Source organism: Mustela nigripes, chromosome 1 (assembly GCF_022355385.1).
Source record: "Mustela nigripes isolate SB6536 chromosome 1, MUSNIG.SB6536, whole genome shotgun sequence".
NCBI classification, from domain to species: Eukaryota; Metazoa; Chordata; class Mammalia; order Carnivora; family Mustelidae; genus Mustela; species Mustela nigripes.
This window is the reverse complement of record NC_081557.1, coordinates 58,120,928-58,144,574: the sequence shown is the minus strand read 5'-3', so window position 1 is coordinate 58,144,574 and position 23,647 is coordinate 58,120,928. Positions and strand designations below refer to the sequence as shown.

Below are 23,647 nucleotides of genomic sequence, written 5' to 3'. Positions count from 1 at the left end.
GAATTATTATTCATTTTCCTGCATATTCTGGGTGAGGTGTGTATTTTTGGTAATCATCAATGAGGCACAGTAACGACCTCTGGTAGTCACTGGAAGCCAGTATTCAGTGACACAATGGATGCAACATCATGAGTAATGACGTAATCAGCATTAAATAGGTGGTACTGGGGAACTATAGAGGCAAGATCCATACAGTTCAATACAAACACTTTCTCAAGGGTCATAGCACTGTGAATAACTGCACTACCATTCTTTCATTGCAGAGGGAGATATGAAATTAGCCAGGAATGGCATACCTGGCAATAAAGAAGATGAAGAGATGGGGTCTATATATTACAAAGAATCTTCACATGCACTGACTGAGCAATAAACATATACTCTTTATCTACCCATTATTCTAAATCTTTATTGACGAAACACTCTACTTATGTGGGCCCATGAATTCTGTAATCCATTTTAAAATCATATTGTTATATAGACAAAGGCCTTGCAAAAAAAATCTGCCCTGTAGGCAGCCCTGAACAAAGAGGAGCAGAAACTAGGCAAAAGCAGAAACCATGGGAATAGTGACTTAGAAAAGGAAGAAGTGCAAAGAGATCAAATAACGTAGTGACTTAGAAAAGGAAGAAGTGCAGAGATCAAATAACGTTAGAAATGACAAATCCACTGGATTTCAGGGTTAGAAAACCATTGACACTATAGCCACTGGAAGTGGGAAAGACAGATTGCAGCAGGTTAAACAGTGAATGGTGTGAAAGTTGACAGTGGCTATTTTTTAAAGGAGACTGGCTATGAACAAGAGTAGCTACCAGGGATGTAGCAAGGAATATATAGAGTATCAAAAAGAATGAGCGCAACTGAATAAAAAAAAGTACTTGTACAATATGAAATCTGGTAGGCAACAAAGGAATCAAACAATCTAATTTAGTATCACTTACAGACAGTAACCCCGTGTCCTAACATGGTTCAGTATGAAGTATACAACAACTCAGGGACTATCTCTGCCCAAACCCAGAAACTAATTAAGTTTTCAAGCTTTGCTTATAGGAAATACTGGAGGACAGAGTCAAGGTACTAACACTATAAAGAAGAAAACACACAAATCTAAGAAGTGGGACATGCTATAAAACAATAGTTTGATTTCTTCAAAAAAGTCAATATGGTGAAAAATAAAAGGTGAAGTTCTAGGGAAAAAAAAAACCCTAGAAACATAATGAAACATCATAGATGAAACTTAAATCCTGGTTAAACATCATCAATTATAAGACAATCTAGGGCAAGTAGAAAAATTTGAAAATGGGCCGAATATTAGATGATACTGGATAATTACTGTTATTTTTCTTTGTTATGATAATGATACTGTAATTATGTGGAAGAAAGTCTTTAAGGAAACTCAGGTTTAAGTATTTGGGAGTGAAATGTCTTATCTGTAGCTTATCTTCAAACAGTTCATCAAAAACAACTATATATCTATACAGAAACAGTAAAAGCAAATACACACATACACAAAAGATAAAACGTTAAAAATGATTCAGTCTAAGTTGTAGGTATAGATGTTGTATCATTCCACTATTCTTCCAACTTTTCTGTGTTTGTAAATTCTCAAAATAAAAAGTTAGAGAGGGAGGAGAGAGCCAAAAATTCAGTACTAAGAAAGCAAAGATGGGTATAATAATCAACAGCTCAAAAAGAAAGATTAGCACTATACAGAAGGTGTGCATCACTTTCTGGGATTAAAGAAGCTGTGGATGAGTACAGACCAGTGGGTAGCTATGGGTGTGGGTAGCTGAGGGAATAACCAGTGATCTCAATCTTCTCCATGATGCATGAGGCAAGGAGAGTACTCTAGGAATACTGAACAGCTGCTGTGGCAAACGGCAAAAACGGCAAAGAGACATATAAGATTTCATATTTTACATAGGTTAAAGAGTTCACAGGGTACAGCTGCTAAGGAGAGTCTAGAAACTACTCATTTTTGCTCCTCTAAGCCCTTCAAGCTTATCTCCTTTCACAGAACTTACCAGATGTTTACTAATTGTTTGTTTACACTAATAGACCCTGAGTTTCTTGAAGGAATGGGCTTGACTTTCATTTTCGAGTTCCTAGCACCTAGCCCAGTGCCTAACATGCAGTAACCATTCAATAAATATTTACCAAATAAAACAAGACTGTTGGGTGCCTGGGTGGCTCAGTGGGTTAAGCCGCTGCCTTTGGCTCAGGTCATGATCTAAGGGTCCTGGGATCGAGTCCCGTATCCGGCTCTCTGCTCAGCAGGGAGCCTGCTTCCCTCTCTCTCTCTGCCTGCCTCTCTGTCTACTTGTGATCTCTCTTTGTCAAATAAATAAATAAAATCCTTTAAAAAAAAATAAATAAATAAAAAATTTTTAAAATGACTGTTTCACATTTAACTCTAAACAGTAAGTTTTTATTGATCTTATCTCCACCCATATATGTTGCTTAGTTAATTGATTCTCTACCATGCTCCATAGCAACATAAATGTTTTAGTACCAATTAAAAACCTCTATCATTGCATTTACTGCATTGTACTGAAATTGTCTACGTCTGTCTTACCCAGGAGACTAAAATTTTTTGGGATTACTGATCTTGTAGCTTTGTATCACAAACACAGCACTATAGTTGGCCCTAATACATCGCAGTCATTTTCTGAGCTGGGCAGAACAATTATGACTTTAAATTTTGGTTTGCAAAAGCTTTATTTCTGAATGTACATGTGATCTTAACAAATACTTTTAACAAGCAAAATTAACAATATCACTAAAGGACAATCAACAATAAGATAAAGTGCCTAAGTATTTGAATGAGTGTAGTCTGGATAAAACAGTGGGAAAAACAATGGCTTTACATTTTAAAAAGCACAAAAAAACCTATTTTCTATTTGCTTTTGTTTAAGTTTTCAAAATTCAAGACTGCTTTCCATACTACAGCAGGCAAAAATTTCCAAACAGACCTACCTTTAAAAGCCTAGCAGCTGGTTCCAGGTTGACTTTCTATGAAAATAATTCTGGAGACCAACTGTTTTTATTCTCAGGCACAGCAGGTGGGCAATTTTCTGAAAATGGAAAGCAACACTGGACTTCTGAACAAGAATCAAGTCCCCAAACTGACTCTTTAGAAAGCCAACCTGAACTTCTTCTTCGTTTGACACATTTCAGTTTCTTTCTCAGTAATTCTTCTTGATCAGTAGAATCACAAGCAGCAGAGCATTTCCTTAGACCCACGGCTTGGAATTCAAACATCTCTCTAGGAAATACTTTTTTTGTGGTAGGAGGGACCCATTCATTATCAGTTTCAGGACACTCAGCAATATTGAAAACCTCTGGTTGTGTAGTACCAGATTTAATAGGGCTTCTGAATTTCTGGCTAGGCGTCTTTACATTGTTTCGACACCTACGGGTGGCTTGGTGTGCATCATTTTCAGAGGAAATCCTTCTTTTTTTATAGTTAACATCAAGATCCGAATAAAAGACAAGTAAATTTTTGAAAGCTCCTTTTATCCCATGAGCTCTTGTTTGGTGGAATCCTGCGACTGGAGTTGACTGTGAACATGGAACAAAGTCTTGACTATCTCCAAAATCATATTCTGAATCTGCCTGAAAATGAGGTGGAGAAGAACATGTTCTTGGACACACAGAGGCAGATATGCTTTGCAAAGTTAACTTTTGTGAAAATTGGCTGGAATTCTCATGAAGTGATCTCAGTGAGAAATCTGATTCTGTATGATGACTTTCTGCCAAAGATTTTCCCCACTGTAACAAAATGTCCTGTGACTTTTTAGTAATTTCTGTTGTAATGTCCGTTTCTTTAGCACTATCATCAAAGAGATCAGCAGAAGCATCGTAGCTACTACCTTCGTGACCAGTAGAATAGTTCTGTGTTAAGTTATTGTTGATATGTCCACAAGGCATTTCTTTCAGTGTACTTGTACTTTCGGGACTACTGCAAAGTGCTTCTAAAGGATATGTAAGCTTTCTGCAGATTGTAAAACTGTCGCCTTGGTTCTTTGGCCACCTATAAAGTTGTTCATTTTCTAAATTGCAAAAGTCAGAAATATTATATCTCCTTGAACACAAAGTTACCAACTTTTCACTCATTTCAAATGATTTTTCTCCACATCTTTTGAAATATTTGCTACTGAGATAAGAATGGTCACTCTCTGAAGTACGGCAGTGAAGTGAAATTTCAGCCCTATGCGGTGGAATTCTGGTAGACTTAAGAGTACTTGTTGTTTCTAAACCTTCTGAAGACGGAAACAGAGCTGACTGACAAGAATTTGGTGGAAAATATTCAGAAATATCACTTCCATTACTACTTATAGAGACAGCCTCTGTTGTGTTATTTGACTGTGACTCCTGAACACTAGGACTTGGATTTGCTTCACGTTTGGAAAGGAAGTTATCTTTGCTACAGCTTGCTTCGATGGCTGCTTGTGATGATCTTAAAGCTATAGGTGGTATATGGACGGTTCCAGTAGTTGTCTGGGAAGTCACAGATAACCTGCTGTGGTCTGCATGTAATCTATCGATGTCATTATCTAGAAGACATTTCCTACTACAGGCATCTGTCTGGGTTATAGCAATTTCACTTTCAATAACTGCCAGAAACTCATTCAGGCTTTCAGAGAATGGCAGATCATCCCAAATCTCAGCGTCAGAGTCCTGGAAACCACCAGTTACCTCTTCAAGTCTGAGTGATGAAGGTGGACAACATGTAGATCTCTCCTGAAGGCTACTGGGGTTATCTAAATCATGGTACTGGTGACATATGGGCTCAGGTGGGGAATACCTATTTTTAATTTCCACTGCACTGTGGAAGGATTTTTTATTACCTGACTCAAGGGGCTCTTGCATTTTCAAAGGGAAAATATTAGGGTGAGTCACTCTGATTTCATGACTGCTATGGACTGTGGTGGGCTGATAAGCTTGTAAGCCAAGCTCTTCATCCAACTTCTGTGCTGTACTCTTTTTATCCATGTATGAAACAAGGCTCCAAGAACCCTGAAAGGTATCATGGCAGCTATTATTGGAAGCAGTGGCCTCTGTAAAATAGATGTACTTTCTGTTCTGGTGAAGAGTACCAATGGCCTTGCTTTGTTCTGAAGCTGAAAAATCATTTGTTAGGTGTGAAAGAGTAGAAGTGAGCTCAAGTGATGTCTGCCAGAATCTTGAAAAATTACCTCTGCTATGGGACTTGAAAAAACAAGAACTGCTGTCAGGGTCACAGATGTTGCTGAGATCACTATTCGTGTGTTCTGAAGCAAGTAAGTGGCTACTTGATGCCTGGGTGCCACCATCAAGTTTCCTGAAATCAGAAATCTGCAAAAGCTGATGGAAGTAGTCAATGACAGTGAAGCTGGCAACACCTGGGTCTGGTAGAACAATCTGGCAAGCTACTAACGCTTTAACTTCTCTCCTGTGGTTAGAGCATTGCTTTAAGAAGTTATTAGAATCTGAACCTTGTCCATCTCGGTTTCCAAAATTCTGTGAAAGTAGTAAATGAATTTAAATGAGAACAAAAATCTCTTCTTTTGACTCAAAAGTGAAACAGAGACTTAACAGATTAAAATAGACACTGTTATAACTTCTACCCCATAATTTCAATTCCTATAGTGTTTTAGGCAGAGTAGCATAAAGTAATAGAAATAAACCTTGGAGTAAAGAGACTGGTTCTAACATTTACTACTGTTGGGGCTTTAGACAAATTATTTAACCTCTCTGAACGTTAGTTCTCTCATGTATAAAATAAGGATAAATATGCAGGACTATTATATTATCAGTAACACAAGGAAAACTGCAGTGCCAAGGAAACAGTAGTTGCTCAATAGTACCTACTATTATATTTCTCATTAGACTCCAGAAACTTTAAATGTTTAGGGAAAAGTTCTCACTCATTAAAAAGAAGAAAAGAACAAAAGCCATCTACGATTTTAACAACAACAACAAAAAGCTCAATGGCTCCTGATTTCACTGTTAACTTTTATTTTTTCTCAATGTTTAGCTGTGGAATGCTCTATTCCCTCTTTTGAAACCTGGATTCAAGCGTGGGCAAAATCTCTATTTGTTCCCTTTAGCATAGATGAGACAAAAAATGATTATTCCTACAGAGTCAGTATATTCTTATAACTTCTACAATCACTTTTGTAATTATTTAAGACCATTCTTCCCACCTATTCTTAGAGTAACAAATACTCAGAAACTTTCTTTTCCATGTTAGTTCTCTCCTCCTTTTACAAATGATAGAATCAAACCAATAAAGAGTTAAGTTTTACTACAGAATTTAAACAAATTTTGGAGAGTGAAATAAACACCAAATATCAAAACAAAATATCTAACTATTCTGACTTTAAAATTAATTTACATTTTTAAAGCTCTGAAAGCATCTGAACTGGCCTCTTCTGACTTGAAAGAGGAAGCTGTCACACATGGTGTTTTAACAGATCGTGGTTAGCCTATTTTTACAGTTTAAAGTGCTTCTACAGACCCTTACATGTATGACTCCTAAAGACTATTCAGAAAATTCAAATTATTTTATTACAATGAAAATGTTAACAGAATACTAAAAAGAAAGCTAGTCTCAATTACCGTCACTCCAAAAATAAAGCTTTGTCCAACAAAGCAAATTTCAACTGCTTTAGTTAATAGGTTCCGAATTGCATCATTGTCCAGTGTTTCTGAAATTTCATTAGGATCCTGAATGTACCTTGATTGGAAAGAAAATTAAAAATGTGAAGACAAAAGCTTTGAACTTTTAACTTGCCATAAAAAAAATACAATTAGTTTGAAAATGCAGCATAAACCTTGTGAGTGACATATAGAAAAAAAAAAAAAAGACTTTAAAAGGTAGGCATTTTGCTCCCTCTAGTTTCCCATAGCTTAGAAAGTAAAAAATGATCAAGCGTGTATAAAGTGGATCCCTTCCTAGGAATCAAGCCCAGCATCTATTTGAAAAGCGGCAGTAGGTGTAGTAGTGGGATCTCTAGCCCTCAAAGCAGAGGGAATTCTTTCTTCTTTTGATAATCCAGTTTGTTCTCAACTACAAGGAAATGGACAGAGATTATCTTCTGGCAAGTAAGAGAGTATTCTAGAGAGTAGGAGATGGAAGGGAAGAAAAAGCTTTAATCGCTTGAATCATTCTTACATCTCAGGACACCTCAATAGGTCAAACTATGCAGATGACAGTTGCAGTGCAAATGAAAGAAATGACAAATTTTCAACCTCTGGTATGCAAATATTCCCTCAACGTCTTCTTCCATTTTAAGGAATGGAATTTAGCTACTTGAATGCTAACCTCAGTCTGGATAATCCTTTAGTTTGAAACAATTTTACTTTCTTATCTTATATTCCTCTAATATGGATTAGAGTATTGTAGACTAATATTTTTACGACAGCTAAATTTCCCTGAAAAAAAGGAGCCTAGCTTAACATTGTCATAATATGTAATGAGGAAATAAATACCTTTCTCTTTATTTGATTATCTTTTAAAGGAACTGATAATCTGAGGTCAAGTGATTATCTTTCAACTAAATGCTTATTACCTTAAAAACATGTATCTTCAAATTCTACTGATACACTAAAAGAGTAGCTAAGGAAAAAAAAAATACTTTAAATAGTCTTACCTGTGCAAACCAGTGGCTGTAAGACCAAAAAATGCATCTAAGCAGCTTCCAAATACAGTAATGCCAAATAATTTGTTAGATTCTGCGACTTTTAAGGAAAGTTTGTATCTATAATTGGCATTTTCAGCTTTACCAGTAGAGCCACATTTTGGACAATGAGACCTGGAAGAGTGGAGGAAAAAAAAAAGTACAGATGTTCACTATTTTTTTTTTTAAACTATGGAAAGCAAATCTGGAAAAGTAAAGATTAAAAATAATATTTTGTGTACAAATGTACTTATATAACTCATATTCTTAAGTGATTTCAGATCAGGATCTTTTCAATTTCTCTATTCATGAGAACTACTTTTCTGACATTAAGTAGCACCAAATTGATAGAAAACTGAAGGAGTGCCTAGCTGGCTCAGTTGGTAGAGCATGCAACACTAGGTCTCAGGGTAGTGAGTTTGAGCCCCACAATGGGCGTGGAGCTTACTTAAAAAAAGGAAAAATAAAACCTATGTGCATGAGAGAAGGAGAGACAGAAAAGGAGAGTGAGGAAGAAAAAGAGAGAGGGTTAGGAAAGGAAAGGAGAGGTAGAAAGATATTAGGGAGCTAAATTACAATTAGCAAATTGAGGCATATTATGGAATTGAGTGGGGGGTGGACAAAGTAAACAATGAAATGAGGACCACACCAACAGAAGACCTGATGTTTAATGTCTATCTTTTAAGAGAATAATAAATAATAAATAATAAATATTGAAGTACATTTAATACATCTTATGGTAATGGTTAATCCTAGGATTTTATTCTCCCTTCATGACCCTAATGATCTGGCTTAAAAATGAAAGGCAAAATGCAAATAGAAAATAATGTTAGAGATAGTTGTAGAATTGTTGTATAAAAGTTGTATAATTACTGCCAGAAAGCCACCAGGGGGAGCCTAAAATCCATAGCTCACAAGGTGACTATTTTGAACAAAGGTTAATCCTTTGTTTAAGTTACTGATTCACCATCACTAGATCTGTGCTAATTATTTTTTTTTGCTTTTGCTATACTGAAAATGGCTGCATGCCAATCCATTCATTTATCCTTACTCTTACGTATTAATAATACATTCAGGTCTAATGTAAACCTCTCGGCAAATCTTAGAAAAATATGCATCAGCATTTTTGCAGTTTACAAATGTTTTTAAGCAGCCCAGGAAATTTCTATGCATATTAAGATTTAAAAACCTCTAATCTATTAGCCATACTGACACTTACTTATTTTAATCCAGCTTTATTCCTCTTGGATTGTACTTATTTATTATGTTAAATACTATAATGATAATATAAATATATTAAAGTGTATGTAATTTAGTGTGTATATGCATTAATACTAAAAGCCTAGTTTCTGTTAGACTATCATTGGTCTTCTGCTTGCAAGATAGTCCATTATTAGCCTTACAGGTCTTACAGTTATCAAAGACATCACTGAAGGAAAAACTACACGCTAGGAACTGAAATCCTTAGATTTGAGTCATAAAATTCACCTCAATTGCTCCATTTGTAAATACCTTGTTTATTTTGTTAAAATAAAGATTCTGATTCATTAAGTTTGGGACAAGGCCCAAGATTCTGCTTTTCAAATAAGCCTCCAGATAAGCTGATACAGCTGTTCTCAGACCACCTTTTGAGAAGCAAAGGTAGAGATAACACATTCAAAACAGTCCCCTGATTTAACTTCTAGAGGCACATTTTCCAAAAACATCACTTGTTAACGGAACAGCAGTCTTCAAATTTTTCAGTCTCAGGGAGGGGCAGGGAGCCTGGGACTCCAGGATCATGACCTGAGCCGAAGGCAGTCACTTAACCAACTGAGCCACCCAGGTGCCCAGGCCCCTTTATATTCTTAAAAAACTGAGAACGTCCAAAGCTTCTATGTGTCTACTATCTACCCATATTTTTAACTGAATATGAGATATTAATGAAAATAAGAAATTAAAATTGAGAAATCTAAAAAAATACTTATTAACTACTCAAATAATAGATCCATTGAGTGGCTAACCAAAAAAAATAAATAAATAAAAAATCTTTATGAAAAATAACTGTGCTTCAAAATAAAAATATTAGCATCAAGAGAAGGGCATTGTTGGGGCGCCTGGGTGGCTCAGTGGGTTAAAGCCTCTGCCTTCGGCTCAGGTCGTGATCCCAGGGTTCTGGGATCGAGGAACCTGCTTTCTCCCCTCTCTCTCTCTCTGCCTGCCTCTCTGCCTACTTGTGATTTCTCTCTCTCTGTCAAATAAATAAAATCTTTAAAAAAAAAAAAAAAAGAGAAGGGCATTGTTTTATAGTTTGTAAATTTCTTTAGTGTCTGACTTAATAACTACTGCTGGATCCTCATATTTCCTTCTTTGTTCAATCTGTTGTATACCTAAATAGTTCAGTCAGAACTCCCTTACCCAGGGCTTCTTAAGCTCTGGGAAAGAGGGGGCAGTGATGTCATTCTGGATACAAATTCCACTACCAATCTGAAGGTAATATAGTGATTAGGTAATGTAGACAGCTGCCAAATTGTTTAGGGTTGAATATGTTTCTGCCACTAACTAGCTAGCTGTGTGATTTGGGGCATGTTACTTAACTTTTCTAAGCTTTAATTTTCTCCTTTGAAGGCTGGCATTAATAGCATCACTCACAAGGCTGTTGTATTAAAAGATAAGCTTATAAAGCTCCCAGCATAGTGCTTAGCAAATGGTCAACATTTATTAATGTTATCTATTGTTATTATCAGACCAAAGAGGCAATAATGGCAATATTGTTCAACATATATTTTTGTTGCAGGTTATCTTGATAAGAAATAACTTGGTAAAAAGCAAACAAAACAATTTAAAAAAATATTTCACATGTATTTTTTTTTTTTTTTTTTTTTTTTTTTTTTAAGATTTTATTTATTTGACAGAGAGAGATCACAAGCAGGCAGAGAGGCAGGCAGAGAGAGAGGAGGAAGCAGGCTCCCTGCTGAGCAGAGAGCCCGATGTGGGGCTCGATCCCAGGACCCTGGGATCATGACCTGAGCCGAAGGCAGCGGCTTAACCCACTGAGCCACCCAGGCGCTCCTATTTCACATGTATTGACTACTGATTATGTATCACATAATGTTCTAAGCATTTTGTGATATTTACTCATTGGGTCTTATATAAACCCTATGACACAAATATTACCCTCCCCATTTTGAAAGCCCAGATAATTCAAAAGACAGGGTTGGGAGTTTGGCTCCAGAGAATTATACTTTTTAATCATCATGATATATTGCAATAAGTATACTTTTTAAAATAATCTTTTTAAGGTTTTATTTATTCACTTAACAGAGAGGGAGAGTACAAAGCAGGGAGAGCAGCAGGCAGAGTGGGAGGGAATAGCAAGCTTCTGCTGAGCCAGGAGCCAGATGTGGGACTCAATCCCAGGACCGTAGGATCCCAACCTGAGCCAAAAGCAGCTGCTTAACATAACATAACAAACTGAGCCACCCAGGCATCCCTGCAGTAAGTATACTTATAAACACTATCATAATGTCATTTATTCATTCACTTAACAAGTATTTTCTTATTTATTTATTTATTTGACAAAGAGAGAGAGATCACAAGTAGGCAGAGAGGCGGGGGTGGGGGGAGAGGGTAGCAGGCTCCCTGCTGAGCAGAGAGTAGATGTGGGGCTTGATCCCAGGACCCTGAGACCATGATCTGAGCCGAAGGTAGAGGTTTAACCCACTGAGCCACCCAGACGCCCCTTCTGGGTATTTTCTATGAACTAGACCTTTGGGCTAGATGTTGAGGATTTAGTGATGACTAACACAAATAGGGTGTTTCTGAGTTTACAAATGAATGCTTAAGAGAATGGCTCAATAAAAGAACAGCAATAACTACTAGAAGGATCTCTTCTCTTAGTCTAGATAGGGGCTGGAATTGCTAATCCTTGCCCATTAAATGCTAACTTGACTATTTAAGAATATTGCTGGCACAGTATTTTTACTTACTTACTACCAAATACTTACTATATATTCTCTCCTCTAGGCAGAAAGTAAAATATTCTTAAAAAAAAAAAAAAAATATATATATATATATATATATTTATGCAAGTGGGAGGGAGGGGCAGAAGGAGAGAGAGAATGTCAAGCTGACTCCATGCATGACCTGAGCTGAAACCAAGAGTTGGACACTTAACCTACTGAGCCACTGAGGTACCCCAAGTATTCTTTTTATTTATTTATTTATTTGAGAGAGAGAGAGAGAGAGGGAGAAGGGAGAAAGAGAGCACACATGTGAGCACAAGCTGGGGGAGAGGCAGAGGGACAAGCAAAATCCCTGTTCAGAATGGAGCTCACTGCAGGGCTCCATCCCAGGACTATGAGATCATGACCTGAATCGAAGGCAGATGCTTACCTGACTGAGCCACTGAGCCCCAGAAAGAAAGTATTTTTAAGGAACTCCAACCCTAATCCTGACTTATACTTTAAAAATCAAAGAACCTTAGACTTTCAGGTATAACTGGCCTGCATCTCAGGACCACAAATAACGACTGAGCCACCCAGGCGTCCTCAGGACCACAAATAAAGTATTGCGTGTCAAGCTGTTGAAAGGTACAGAGATTTCTCTAATAGTCCCTTTTCTGAAGGAATTTATTTATTAAACAAAAAAAAAATCTGGGTATGAAGTGAAAATAAAAAATAATAAACAAACAAACAAACAAACAAACCCTACACCATTCCAGGGATATCTCAGAAGTGGATTTGTCTTCTCTAAAGCAGGTACTTAGCAAAGGCTTGGAGGTAACCTGAACACCCCCACCACCACCCTGCCCTAGATGATTACCAGATAATTCTATTCTGGATTTAAAGAACCAACCCAAGAGAATCTGTCCTGGTATATGGTGATTTTTAAAAAAAATAATTTATAACTTTAATATAATCTAGTTCTATAACTTACTAAACAAAAGTACAGTTCTGTCTGGAGGTGTTTTCACCTTCAGCACATTGGGTAGGTTCTTCTCTGGAATGAATTTTCTGATGTCTAAGGAGAGCTGAACTCCATCTGTAGGCTTTCCCAGTCTTTACATATAAAAGGTTTCTCTCCACTGTGCATTCTCAGATGCTGACCTAGATATGAACTCTGACTGAGTCTTCCCAGTGTCATACTCAGAGGGCTTCTCTTCTCAATGAATCCTCTGATGCTGAATAAGATGAGCACTCCACCTAAAGGATTTTCTATACTCATGACATTTGTAGGGTTTTTCTCAACTGTATGAATACTCTGATACTCAACAAGGTTTGAGCTCTGGTTAAAGGTTTTCCCACAGTGCTACACCTTTAAGTGTTTTTTCTAGAATGAATTCTCTGGTGGATTCTAAGGCATGAATTATAAATGAAAACTTCACCACATTCACTACACTTATGGTCTTCCTTCCCTGCAGGAGTTTTCTTATGGGTGATAATCACCTGCCTGCAATGTTTCCACTGGGCAAGGGACTGCCTCAGTCTCTCCAGTTTGGGATTTCTCTGTTGCTGCTCTAAAGTGCCCTCAACTTCAGAAGTAGCTTCAAATGTAGAGGTGCTGTTGGTGAGTTTTTCTGAGAACACCTGTGATTCCACTTCAGTAATGAGTGGCTGTAACAGTGATCCTTTGTCCCTAGACTCTGGGTTATCTTCCCTCTCTGGGAAAGGCTGGGTCTCCTAAGGTACACACTTGAGCTGGGCTTCCCGGCTTGGTGCCTCTTCTGCCCATGGTTTTTTCTGTACAGGTCCATGAGCCAGGCCTGGGACCGGGAGGTGATCAGATACCACTAGGTCTGTGTGGAACCACAACTTACAAGGAGACTTAGAGACTCCTTTCAGAGTCAGCACAAGATGAAGGAAGAATAGCCAGAGTCTTGTTCAGGGCTTGAGGGCAGAAAAGATAGAGACAGAAACATCTACTAAGCACTCTACCTCGCCTCAGAGAGATTTGAATGTGGCAACTCTCCCTACTGCTGTCCCTCTGTCCAGCCTGAAGGCCAATGCCCTGGCTCCCACAACAGATCACGTGTCCCCTTCTCGCCTGTAGTCCTGGTTCAACAAGTCCTTTCCCCAAACACTCCAGCACAGTTAGTCTCCTTTCCATTCTTGGGATGATGTATGGTATGGTGAATTTAATCCTTATTTGCTGTTCAGCTGTAGGAAATCTACAGTGTACACACGTATTTCCTCTCTCATGCTTACAGACTTTACTTTTACCTTTTGGAGACCAGGATTATCCGAGAGAAGCACTTCTGACATGAAGGATATATAAAACTGGAATTCTGGAGAGCAAGAACTGAGGCCAAAAGAAATTTTCTTCCTCTATTCATATGTTCTCACTGCAGTCTGCAAAACAAAATAGTCATGGGATGAATGGAAAATCTTTCATTGTATGTACATAATTCACTTCTTAGGAAAACAACTTAGTCTCCACTGTAAAGCATTCAAATAGGTGTCTTTTGTGGTATGTGTCAAGATATTGAAAAACTCATTTTATTTTTCTGCCTAATTAAAAGTGTTAGTAGCAAGAAAATACGATTTAAAATAGAGTAGCTCGAACAAATTTTCTGTTTTTAAATAAATGCTGCATCCCTGTAATTCAGGAATGATATGATTTAATCCTTTTCACAACTTTAGAAGAGCTTTAAGAACTTGTTAATTCTGTTAACTGGAAGGAACTTAAATAAACTTATATGATTCTTTTAAAGAACCTAAATTGGGTAATGGTGCTTTTAGGCTGAAAAAAAAAAAATCCCTTTACTAGATTTCAGTGTATATATTTTTATACAACTTAAAGAAAAAAAAAAGACAATTCTGATTCTGCAAACAGACAAATAAAAATGTTACATAGTCAAAAGAGAGATTTAAGATCCTTTTATAAAACACTCAGAAGTAGAATAATAATGTTCTCTTTTTAAAAAATCAATGTTGGTTTACCAAAATTTTAAAAATATTAGCTTATTTATAGCATGATATAAATTTTTGAAATTAAAGCTTCTGTACATGTTTAAGATAGAAATTTATCATAAATTTTTCATTTGTAAACATATGGAAAAGGTTTCAATTTCTGAAAATGAGTGGAACTGTTTCTGTGACTGCCATTAGCAAAATCAGACAAAAGGAAAGTAGTTTAAAAATCATAATAGACTCTTTTAGTTATCATTTTTCCTAAGAATGACCATAAATGTAGAAATGTGGTGACTATGGAAGGGAAATCTAAAATGATACCAATTCCATCAAGCAAAACATTTCTGTGAAAATAAAATCTTACCACCTAAGGCAGTAAGATGAAAACTTGTAAAGATGAAACATAAAGGGATTTCTATAGACCACTGACCTATGTTATTAAAGGGAACATAGAAAAAATAAAAAATATAATCCTAACTCTTTGTTCTTTGTTGTCATCTTTGTTTTGGAACCCTCAGGATACATGACTAGTAAGGTTCTACCACAAGAAGACATGTAATCCCAGATTTGGTTGTCATCTAAGTCACATGGCAATCTCTAAGGACAAAGTAGAGTAGGGGAATGGAATACAAGGGGAAGACAGGAAGGTCACAAAATACTGCATTAGTGCTCCTAACCTCAAGTTCCTTTCCAACACAACAAATGATGGAATGTAGGTCAGCAAAGGCATCTTCCCTCTACATCTCCTCTAAAATCCAGTTTGTGGAAGGGTGTAACATGGTGGCACAGCTACTTATGAGCTTTGGGAGATAAAGTAGGGCAAAGCTCCCTACCTGAAAAATGTCAACCTTCTTAAAATTGTGCTATTTAGAATGAACCCTCAGTTCCTTACAATAGCCTATGAGGTTCTTGGTCATCTAGCCTTGCCTCCTTACCTCACCCTGTAATGTTCTCCTGCTTAATCTCTGCACTTCAATCTTTGCTAGCCTTCTTTCTGCTCCTCAGACACACCAATTTCACTCTTCAGGTTTTTGTACTTTTCTCTTTGCCTAGAGTATTCTTCAAGTAGTTGGCTCATTCTCATCCTTCAATCTGTAACTCCAATATAACCCCTCAGAGAGCTCCACTTTATCTCAAGTAGACACACCTTTCTTCTTAAAATTTTATGACATCACCCATTTTATTCCTTCATAGTACTAATCCTGCTTGTGATATATCTAACAATGAAATTGCATATATCACCTTATTTTTGTTTGTTCTACTCCTACTAGTCTCAAAGTTCCTTGAAGAAAGGGATGTGGTCTATCTTGTGTTCTACTATATACCCCAGGGCTTAGCTCAAAGTACATTTTTTTTAAAAGATTATGTATTTATTTATTTTAGAGAGAGAGAGAGAGAGAGAGAAAGAGAGAGAGCGAGTATGATAGGGGAGGATGTCAGAGGGAGAAGCAGACTCCCCATGGAGCTGGAGCCCAATGTGGGACTCGATTCTGGGACTCCGGGATCATGACTAGAGCCGAAGGCAGTTGCTTAACCAACTGAGCAACCCCAGGCACCTACAAAGTATGTTCTTAATCCATATACACTGAATAAAAAACTATAAGCAGAATTTTACAATTTAAGAAAAAATTTTATAGGAGCAGGTATATGAAACACAATAGATTTCTTTCCCTTTTTATTTAAAGCCCCCTTTAAAAAGTCTTTCTCTATTAACAAAGAGGTCTGACATTTGTTTTCTTTGTCTAGTCATTTCCATTTGGTTTATTCTCGCTAACAACTCTTTCCTTGGCTCTCTCTTGTTATTTAAGGGTTAGTAATTTATGCTAAAGAGAGCACAAAAAAATAATATGAGTTGTAACCCTTGTTCTCTTCCCTAACCCTGAACACTCCCCTACTACAATACGTTTTACATTTCTCTGTCTTTGCTTCTTTCCCTTCCTCCTCTGTCTAAAATGTTCTTTCACTTTCCTGGCTAATGCTTATTCTTCTTTAAGAAGTCTTCTTAAGGGCCTTTTTCTCCAGGAAGCTTTCCCAGGTAAAGGACCCCATTTTTAAATTTGCCATTATCACATCCCAATAAACTTATCTGTTTAATGTTTTCTTCTGGAACAGAGTAAGATCTTAGAATTACCATCTCATTATATCCCCAGGGCCAAGCTTAAAAACTGTTGATCTGAACTACAGCTGTTAACTTCCTTCCTGATTTTCAGCCTACTTCTTCCTAAGCTGGTTTTACCATACACCATTAAATATAAATCCAATTTTACCAAATCACAAAATAATCTTATATTTGTATATATACACATTAGCAGGCACAGAGTAGTTTGATATAACAGTAGCGTATTTAAAACTTCTTTTAAACATTTGCATTATATCCTTATTTCTACTTTCCCCCTTAGTTGTGGTCATATAACGAGCAGAGACTATTTTCTTTAGGGCTCTAAAATAAAGTTTTATTTTGTACTAGAACTATATGGGGAACTTATATCAAATCATCTTCTTGACACAACTGTTATCAAACTAAAACTTTAGGAAATGGATTAAACCTTAAAGATAACTAGGATACTGTGCTAAATGTTATAGAAGAAACAATGCAAAATAAGATGCTTACTGTCTAATTGGGCAGGCAGCTCAACAACAAATGAAAACACAGGCAGAAATATTTGGGATTAATTTCTAAATTAATTGTGCAAGCACTAACTGCTGTGTTTTTAAGTTGGGTAAACTGTCTTTAAGGGTCTATTGCCCTCTAGCGGGTCAAATAAGTATGTCTAAAAAAACTACAGTATTTACAACTTAAAGGCAAATTTGAGAACTAAAATGAAAACGGTCAGTCAACTATTTTTACTATTTGTGTTTCACCTGGTAAGCCCCAGAAAATGGCAAAAAGACTTTTTAATTTTCCAGTAGACAAAAATCCAGTAAAATCCTTTCAGGCAGCTTTTTGCTGTTTTTACAGTGTTTCCTTTATGACACTTGTCATCTAATTTATCTCTCACTCTACTGCTTGACTTGTAGAATCATGTTTGATAGAGAACTGAATGAAACATCAGGAACAAGTAAATACCAAAGTTATGAAAATCTTACAATGGACTTGGGAACAATTTCATATATAGTATCTCTTGCAATTTACTTTTATTCTTGATTTTCTTGGGAAGGATGGTGAAGAAGCATTTAATTTCTTTCAGCTCTATCACAGCCAGAAAATCATATTCCAGTTCAATTTATCAGTTATTCATTGTGCAGCTGCTAAATACCAGGTACTGGGGGATAAGTGATGGGTAAAATGGACAATAATCACACAAAAATTTGAACTAATAACATGGCAAATTCTATAAAAGAAATATACATAATGCTATGAGAAAATATAAGGGGACTAATCTAGTCGTAGCTTCGAGGACAGAGAATAGTTAGGAAAATACATAATCATTTTCTGGAAACAATTTTTCAGTTGTCAGATTAAAAGTGATTTTAATTTTCTTTATAGGTTTAAAGTATTTTGAAAATGTATTATGTTTATGCTTTAAAAAATGAATAAATATAATAAAAATACTAGGTAGTGAACTTAGAAATAACATACAAAGAAAGCCTTGGGTCCTCTCTCCATCTCTTACACTTAAAAGTAGAAACAAGGAGGTTGAGATGGGGGTGGGGGGAAGAAAAATATATGTTAGGATAGGTTGATGGGAACTAATTAGGACCTCAGTTAGCTTTTGTTTTTAAGTCCCAAATTTCCCAGGAATGTCCAAGAATGAAGAAGACTGACTGAGATTTATTAAAATACATGGGGTCCAGTATTTAACATAGAATACATGCTTTCTTTCTAGTCAAGCTATATGGGGATCTAAACCATATCCAAAGATGCTTTATTAATTCACCATGAAAAATTATAGTCACAAGGAAGGGACACATCTTAAACACACATTTTCTTTTGGGTATAACTATATGTTAAACCAAATTAGAAAGAGGAAGTTGCTTGAAAAAGGGGTATTAGGTGAACCAAATATTTTAAGGGAATTAGGCTAATATAGTTGATGTGTTCTTTTCTCACTAGAGATGGTTGTCAGCGGGCCCAGATACAAAACTCATTAATCACCATCCATTTTCATACTAGCCAAGTAGTTCTCAAACTTTAGTATTCATCAAAATCACCAGGAGGGCTTGCTAAAAGGACTTCTGGGCCCCAACTTGAGTTTGATTCAGTGAATCTGGGATGAGGGCCAGAGAATTTGCACGTCTCACAAGATAATACTTATGTTGCCCACACTTGAAAATCACTGGCCTAGCTTGAGGCTGTCTGATGGCGAACAACACTTGCGATTAATGTGGTTACAGTTAAGTCATAAAGCTTGAGAGTATTATAGTCTCTTTCAGATTATTTTGTAAATCTTTGCTCTATTATCTGGAGACTTTTAATCTAAACTCCTTCACTACCAATTTCCTAGAAGACACCTTCATATGAAAAACCACGGCACTTGGGTGGTTCAGTTGATTAAATGTCTGCCTTCTGCTCAGGTCATGATCCCAGGGTCCTGGGATCCAGTCCTGTGCTAGGCTCCCCAGGGAGTTTGCGGCTCCCTCTGCCCCTCCCCCCACTCATTCTTTCAGTCTCACTTGCTCTTGTGCTCTCTCTCAAATAAATAAAATCTTAAAAACAAAAACAAAACCACGCCCCTATATGCACATACAGTGACATAATTTTTTCTCCTTTGGGCTAGCCTAGAATAATTCTTATTAAATGTTAGATCATGAAGAAAAATTTAATTATTTAACATTGTTGAGAACATTCCCATCCTCTTCAAGGTGATTTTAGTTGCAGTAAGAATCAAAATGACATGAGACAGATTAACAAGAAAATCAAATTTAACAGCATGTGTACAGAGGGAATTCACACAATCCTGAAAATTCCAAAGACGGTCAGGCAAAATGAGGTACATATGTCACCCTGAACTAAGTAGAAGTGGGTAGGGGTCCAGGACTTCCTCTAGAAGGCCTGCAATCCTCAGAAAAAAATTAAAAAGGGTCAATGTTTGGCAAACAAATGTTTGCTGGGCCACTCAGAAGCATTGGGAATAAGAGAGGACTTTGCTCAAACAGGCCTTGCTAGGTTTCTCCTTTCTACCATACCTTACTATGTATCATAATGTGGAGATAGCTCTCATCTTGGATGAGGTCCTCTATCTACATTCTTTTTAGGCAGTTATGGGGGGGAAGTAAAGGGCTCTTCTTGAATCTGCTGGGTTTTGATTGCTTTTTAACTCAAAATAATCTTCATGACAGAGTGCCTCATCTTGGGGCAGCCTCTATACTCCCAAAACTGTTCTTGCTGGGCAAGAAAATCTGTCACATTGTTGCTTTCAGATCTCCTGTTTCATATTACACAGGGCCAAGAGGCCTCAGCTATTTTAAGTTATTCACTTAAAACTATCTAATGGTCATCCTTGAGGGTGCATACTTGTCTAATTTTTCTAAAAGTAGTCAAAACAAGTCCTTGATAAATGATTTACTGACATTAACATGAAAATTCTGGAAAGGGATGAGAAGGCAGAAGACAGAAAACTAAACAAACAAAAAATAAAACCTCTTTTATTTGGAGAAATATTGGTGAAAAATACTTTAAAAACACTACCCAAGGGACGCCTGGGTGGCTCAGTTGGTTAAGCAGCTGCCTTCGGCTCAGGTCATGATCCCAGCGTCCTGGGATCGGGTCTCATATCGGGCTCCTTGCTCCGCAGGGAGCCTGCTTCTCCCTCTGACTCTGCCTGCCACTCTGTCTGCCTGTGCTTGCTCTTGCTCTCTCTCTCTCTGACAAATAAATAAATAAAATCTTAAAAACAAAAAAACAACAAAAAAAAACCACTACCCAAGAAGAGGCTGCTGTGTGGCTCAGTCTGTAGAGCATGTGACACTTAATCTGAGGGTCATGAGTTCAAGCCTCATGTTGGGTGTGGAGCCTATTTAAAACAAAACAAAAGAAACCCTAACAACAATAACAAAAAATCCAAGAACCACCCAAGAAATTCTTAGTGAGTACAACAGTTTGTCTATTGAATTTGTGGTAAATGTAATACTATTTTAGGGATGGGGAGGAGGAAAGAGTTACAAACAAAAAAACACAGGCTCTTGTGTTCAAGACACTTATAAACTGTTGGCTAAGACAATGTGTAACTACTAAGGAAGTGACACAAAGGTACGTACAATATCTGCAAGCTCCAGACTTCCATACCCAGGGGACAGTTATGGAGAGCCAACTATTTTGACTTCTCATAGATATTTCAAGTTTTCATAGGTAAAAAACTTGAATTCTTAGTTTCCTCTTAAACTTCTTTGTAAAGACCACTTTTAGACAACAGGCTTGAGCAGAGGTATGTACAGCAAGGCAAAAGGGTCCAGTGACCACCTGGCTGAATACAGACAAGCCTATCAGGTGACCTATCTCAAAATATCCATCGTCCCTAACAGACCAATGGGCTACTCACAACCAGGAACAGTTACCAAAGTACCAAAGTACCAAAAAGAAAAAATTCTATATGTCTCCATACCTCCTTCACCTTCCTCCTTGAAATAACAGCCCCACTTTCTTGTGGCGGACGTCTCTTCTTCGCTGTCCTGCCTGCCACTCGTTTGTGGTATATTCAATAAACTATTTCCTTTGTGCTGTCTTGGGTGAATTCTTTCACTGCCTGTGCTACCCATTTCCAACCGATCATTGCCCCACATCTGGAGGTCCCAATCTGATCAGACAGACACCACATTCTTTTTTTACAATTTTCTCCATCTCAGCAAATGGCACTACTCTCCAATCAGTTAAGTCAGGTCAGCTACCTAGGAATCATCTTTCATTCCCTTTTCCCTCAAATCCCACATTATACCCATCTGTATGTCCTCGGATCTATATCCATATCTAAAAACTACCATCCACTTCCCCCCATATATTCTGCCACCACCTTAATTCAAACCACCATCACCTATTACTTCTGCTGCTGCAATAGCCTCTTAACTGCATGATCTGGTCGGCGCCCATCTCTCAAGGCCCATTTCACCACTTATCCTTTCTGAACACATTTCAAGCAGCACCGGTCTTTCCTTAAGTTCTTCAACACTCAGGTGCCAAGCTCTTTTCTACCGTAGGGCCTTTGCACAACCTATTCATTCTGGAATGTTCTTCCTTCTAGTGCATGGCTGGATCATTTTCATCTTTTAGGCCTTACTCTAAGAGTCAACTCCTCTGTTAAAAAGAAAACCACAGACCCAAAATTGAGTCCATTTAGGAAGGGTCCCCAAATCGATGTTTAATACCTAACCTAATTGTAGTTTTCAACCTTTCCGCAGAAGTAATAGTCTTAACTGGTCAGTTACGGGTTTTCCGGATCAAAGCCAACAAGGGCTCCCTCCATCTTAACAAAGGTAATCAGCATGGTAAGACTTCCCGCCCCCACCAGCAGGGAGAGTGACCTTGCTTGGAACAATCCTTTCTTTTGCTAATAACTTTCTAGCCCTACCCTCTTTCCCATAAAAACCTATTTTGTACAACCCTCCCAGAACGCCCTTCTACTTGCTACTAAGATGCTACCTGAATCATTTAATAAAGCTGAATAGATCTTCAAATTTACTTGGCTGAATTTTGTGTTTTAAGACCTCAGAAAGGCCATCCCAAACCAGCCTAACTCAGTTTCCCATTATCCTTAACTCGAACCATCAAAGGTTTAAGTTGTATTTGGTGAGCAATCTAACTTGTTCACCATTGTAATACTAGTACCTAGTAACTCTTGGCAAAGGAAGACACTTAAAACTATCTGCAGAATGACTAACTACTGGGTACTTTGTGACCCAGTCTTGCAAGGTCAGGAAAGGCTTCCTGACTTAATAAAATACAGGTTGGAAGGAGTTTTACTCCTTGGCCAAGGTGGGGATGGGGTTAGGTCTGGAGGTGAGGTGAGTTGGTGCATTTGAGGAATTGAAAAAAGACATTCCTTCCACAGGGCTGGAGCCTAGGGCTAGAGTGGTGAAAATCAAAGCTCAGAGGTGGGCAAAAGCTAGATGAGAAAGGCCCTGTAAAATATGTGAAGGGTTTAGACTTAAACCTGAGGGCAAATAGGAGGCAACAAAGCTTTTAAATGGGGGGGGGGGGGGGGCCCTGACCAGATCTGCGACAGCCTGGCAATGTGGAGACTGGATTGGAAAATAACACCATTGAAGTAAGAGCCGCTGGGAGGCTAGACGCCTACCTATGTAGCAGTCTTGGTGTTAATTGTATGCATTTGAGATATTCAGAGACTGGTAAGGACGAGCCGAACATGAGACAAGGAAGGAATCTGGAAAACTCTTTAAGTTTCCGGTTTGAGCACACTGATAAGCACTTTTCCCTCTAGATCAAAGCAGTTTGAAAAGACCCCTTTTCCGGCACCTGGGTGGCTCAGTCGGTTAAGCGTCTCCGTTGGGCTCAGGTCAGAATCCCAAGAGTCCTGGTATCGAGTCCCGCACTGGGCTCCCTCCTTGGCGGGAAGCCTGCTTCTCCCTCTGCCCTTCGCCCCACTCTTGTGCTCTCTCTCACTCTCTCTCTCAAATAAATATGTAAAATCTTAAAAAAAGAAAGAAAGAAAGAAAGAAAGAAAGAAAGAAAGAAAGAAAAAGACCCCTTTTCAGCACGCATTACTCGGCATAGCCCGCAAAATCTCTAATTCTGAGCACCCCAAAATCAGGAGTAGTACTTTCCCTCTTTGTATTACCGGTTCCAGACGCTCACCCACATCTAGCTCGATGGCTTAGTAAATGTTGAGTAAACGCTAGTTCAACTCTTATCAAGAGCAGTGCCTAAAATTTAAATGACTGACCTTTTTCTCTTTACTCTCAGAAACCTTTTACAGAAAAGACTAACTCTTAAAAAAAATAACATAGAATGTTCTAATTTTCATTTATAACGACACTGAAGACCTCGTTAGGAGTCTCGCCCTTTGCGCGACCCGAGAATCTGTTCCCATAGTTTCTCACCTGAAGCAGAGGACGCAACCTGCCCGGGCAACGCTCGGTGGTGCAGACCCCAGGGCTTAGCGACCAGCCAGGCGCCTTCCAATCGAATCTCCCGCGTCCTTTTCC

General features: G+C 37.8%; 1 protein-coding gene across 1 annotated transcript; it reads right to left on the bottom strand.

Moving 5' to 3' along the window:
• Positions 1-2,696: 2,696 nt before the first annotated feature.
• Positions 2,697-23,628, bottom strand: DDIAS (DNA damage induced apoptosis suppressor). Its single transcript, XM_059411829.1, has 5 exons — positions 23,543-23,628; positions 13,862-13,990; positions 7,635-7,796; positions 6,601-6,718; positions 2,697-5,499 (listed from the first exon to the last, which is right to left on the bottom strand). Exons 2-5 carry the CDS (start codon positions 13,972-13,974, stop codon positions 3,010-3,012), a joined length of 2,883 nt encoding a protein of 960 aa, XP_059267812.1. The 5' UTR covers positions 13,975-13,990; positions 23,543-23,628; the 3' UTR covers positions 2,697-3,009.
• Between the last annotated feature and the right edge of the window lie 19 nt (positions 23,629-23,647).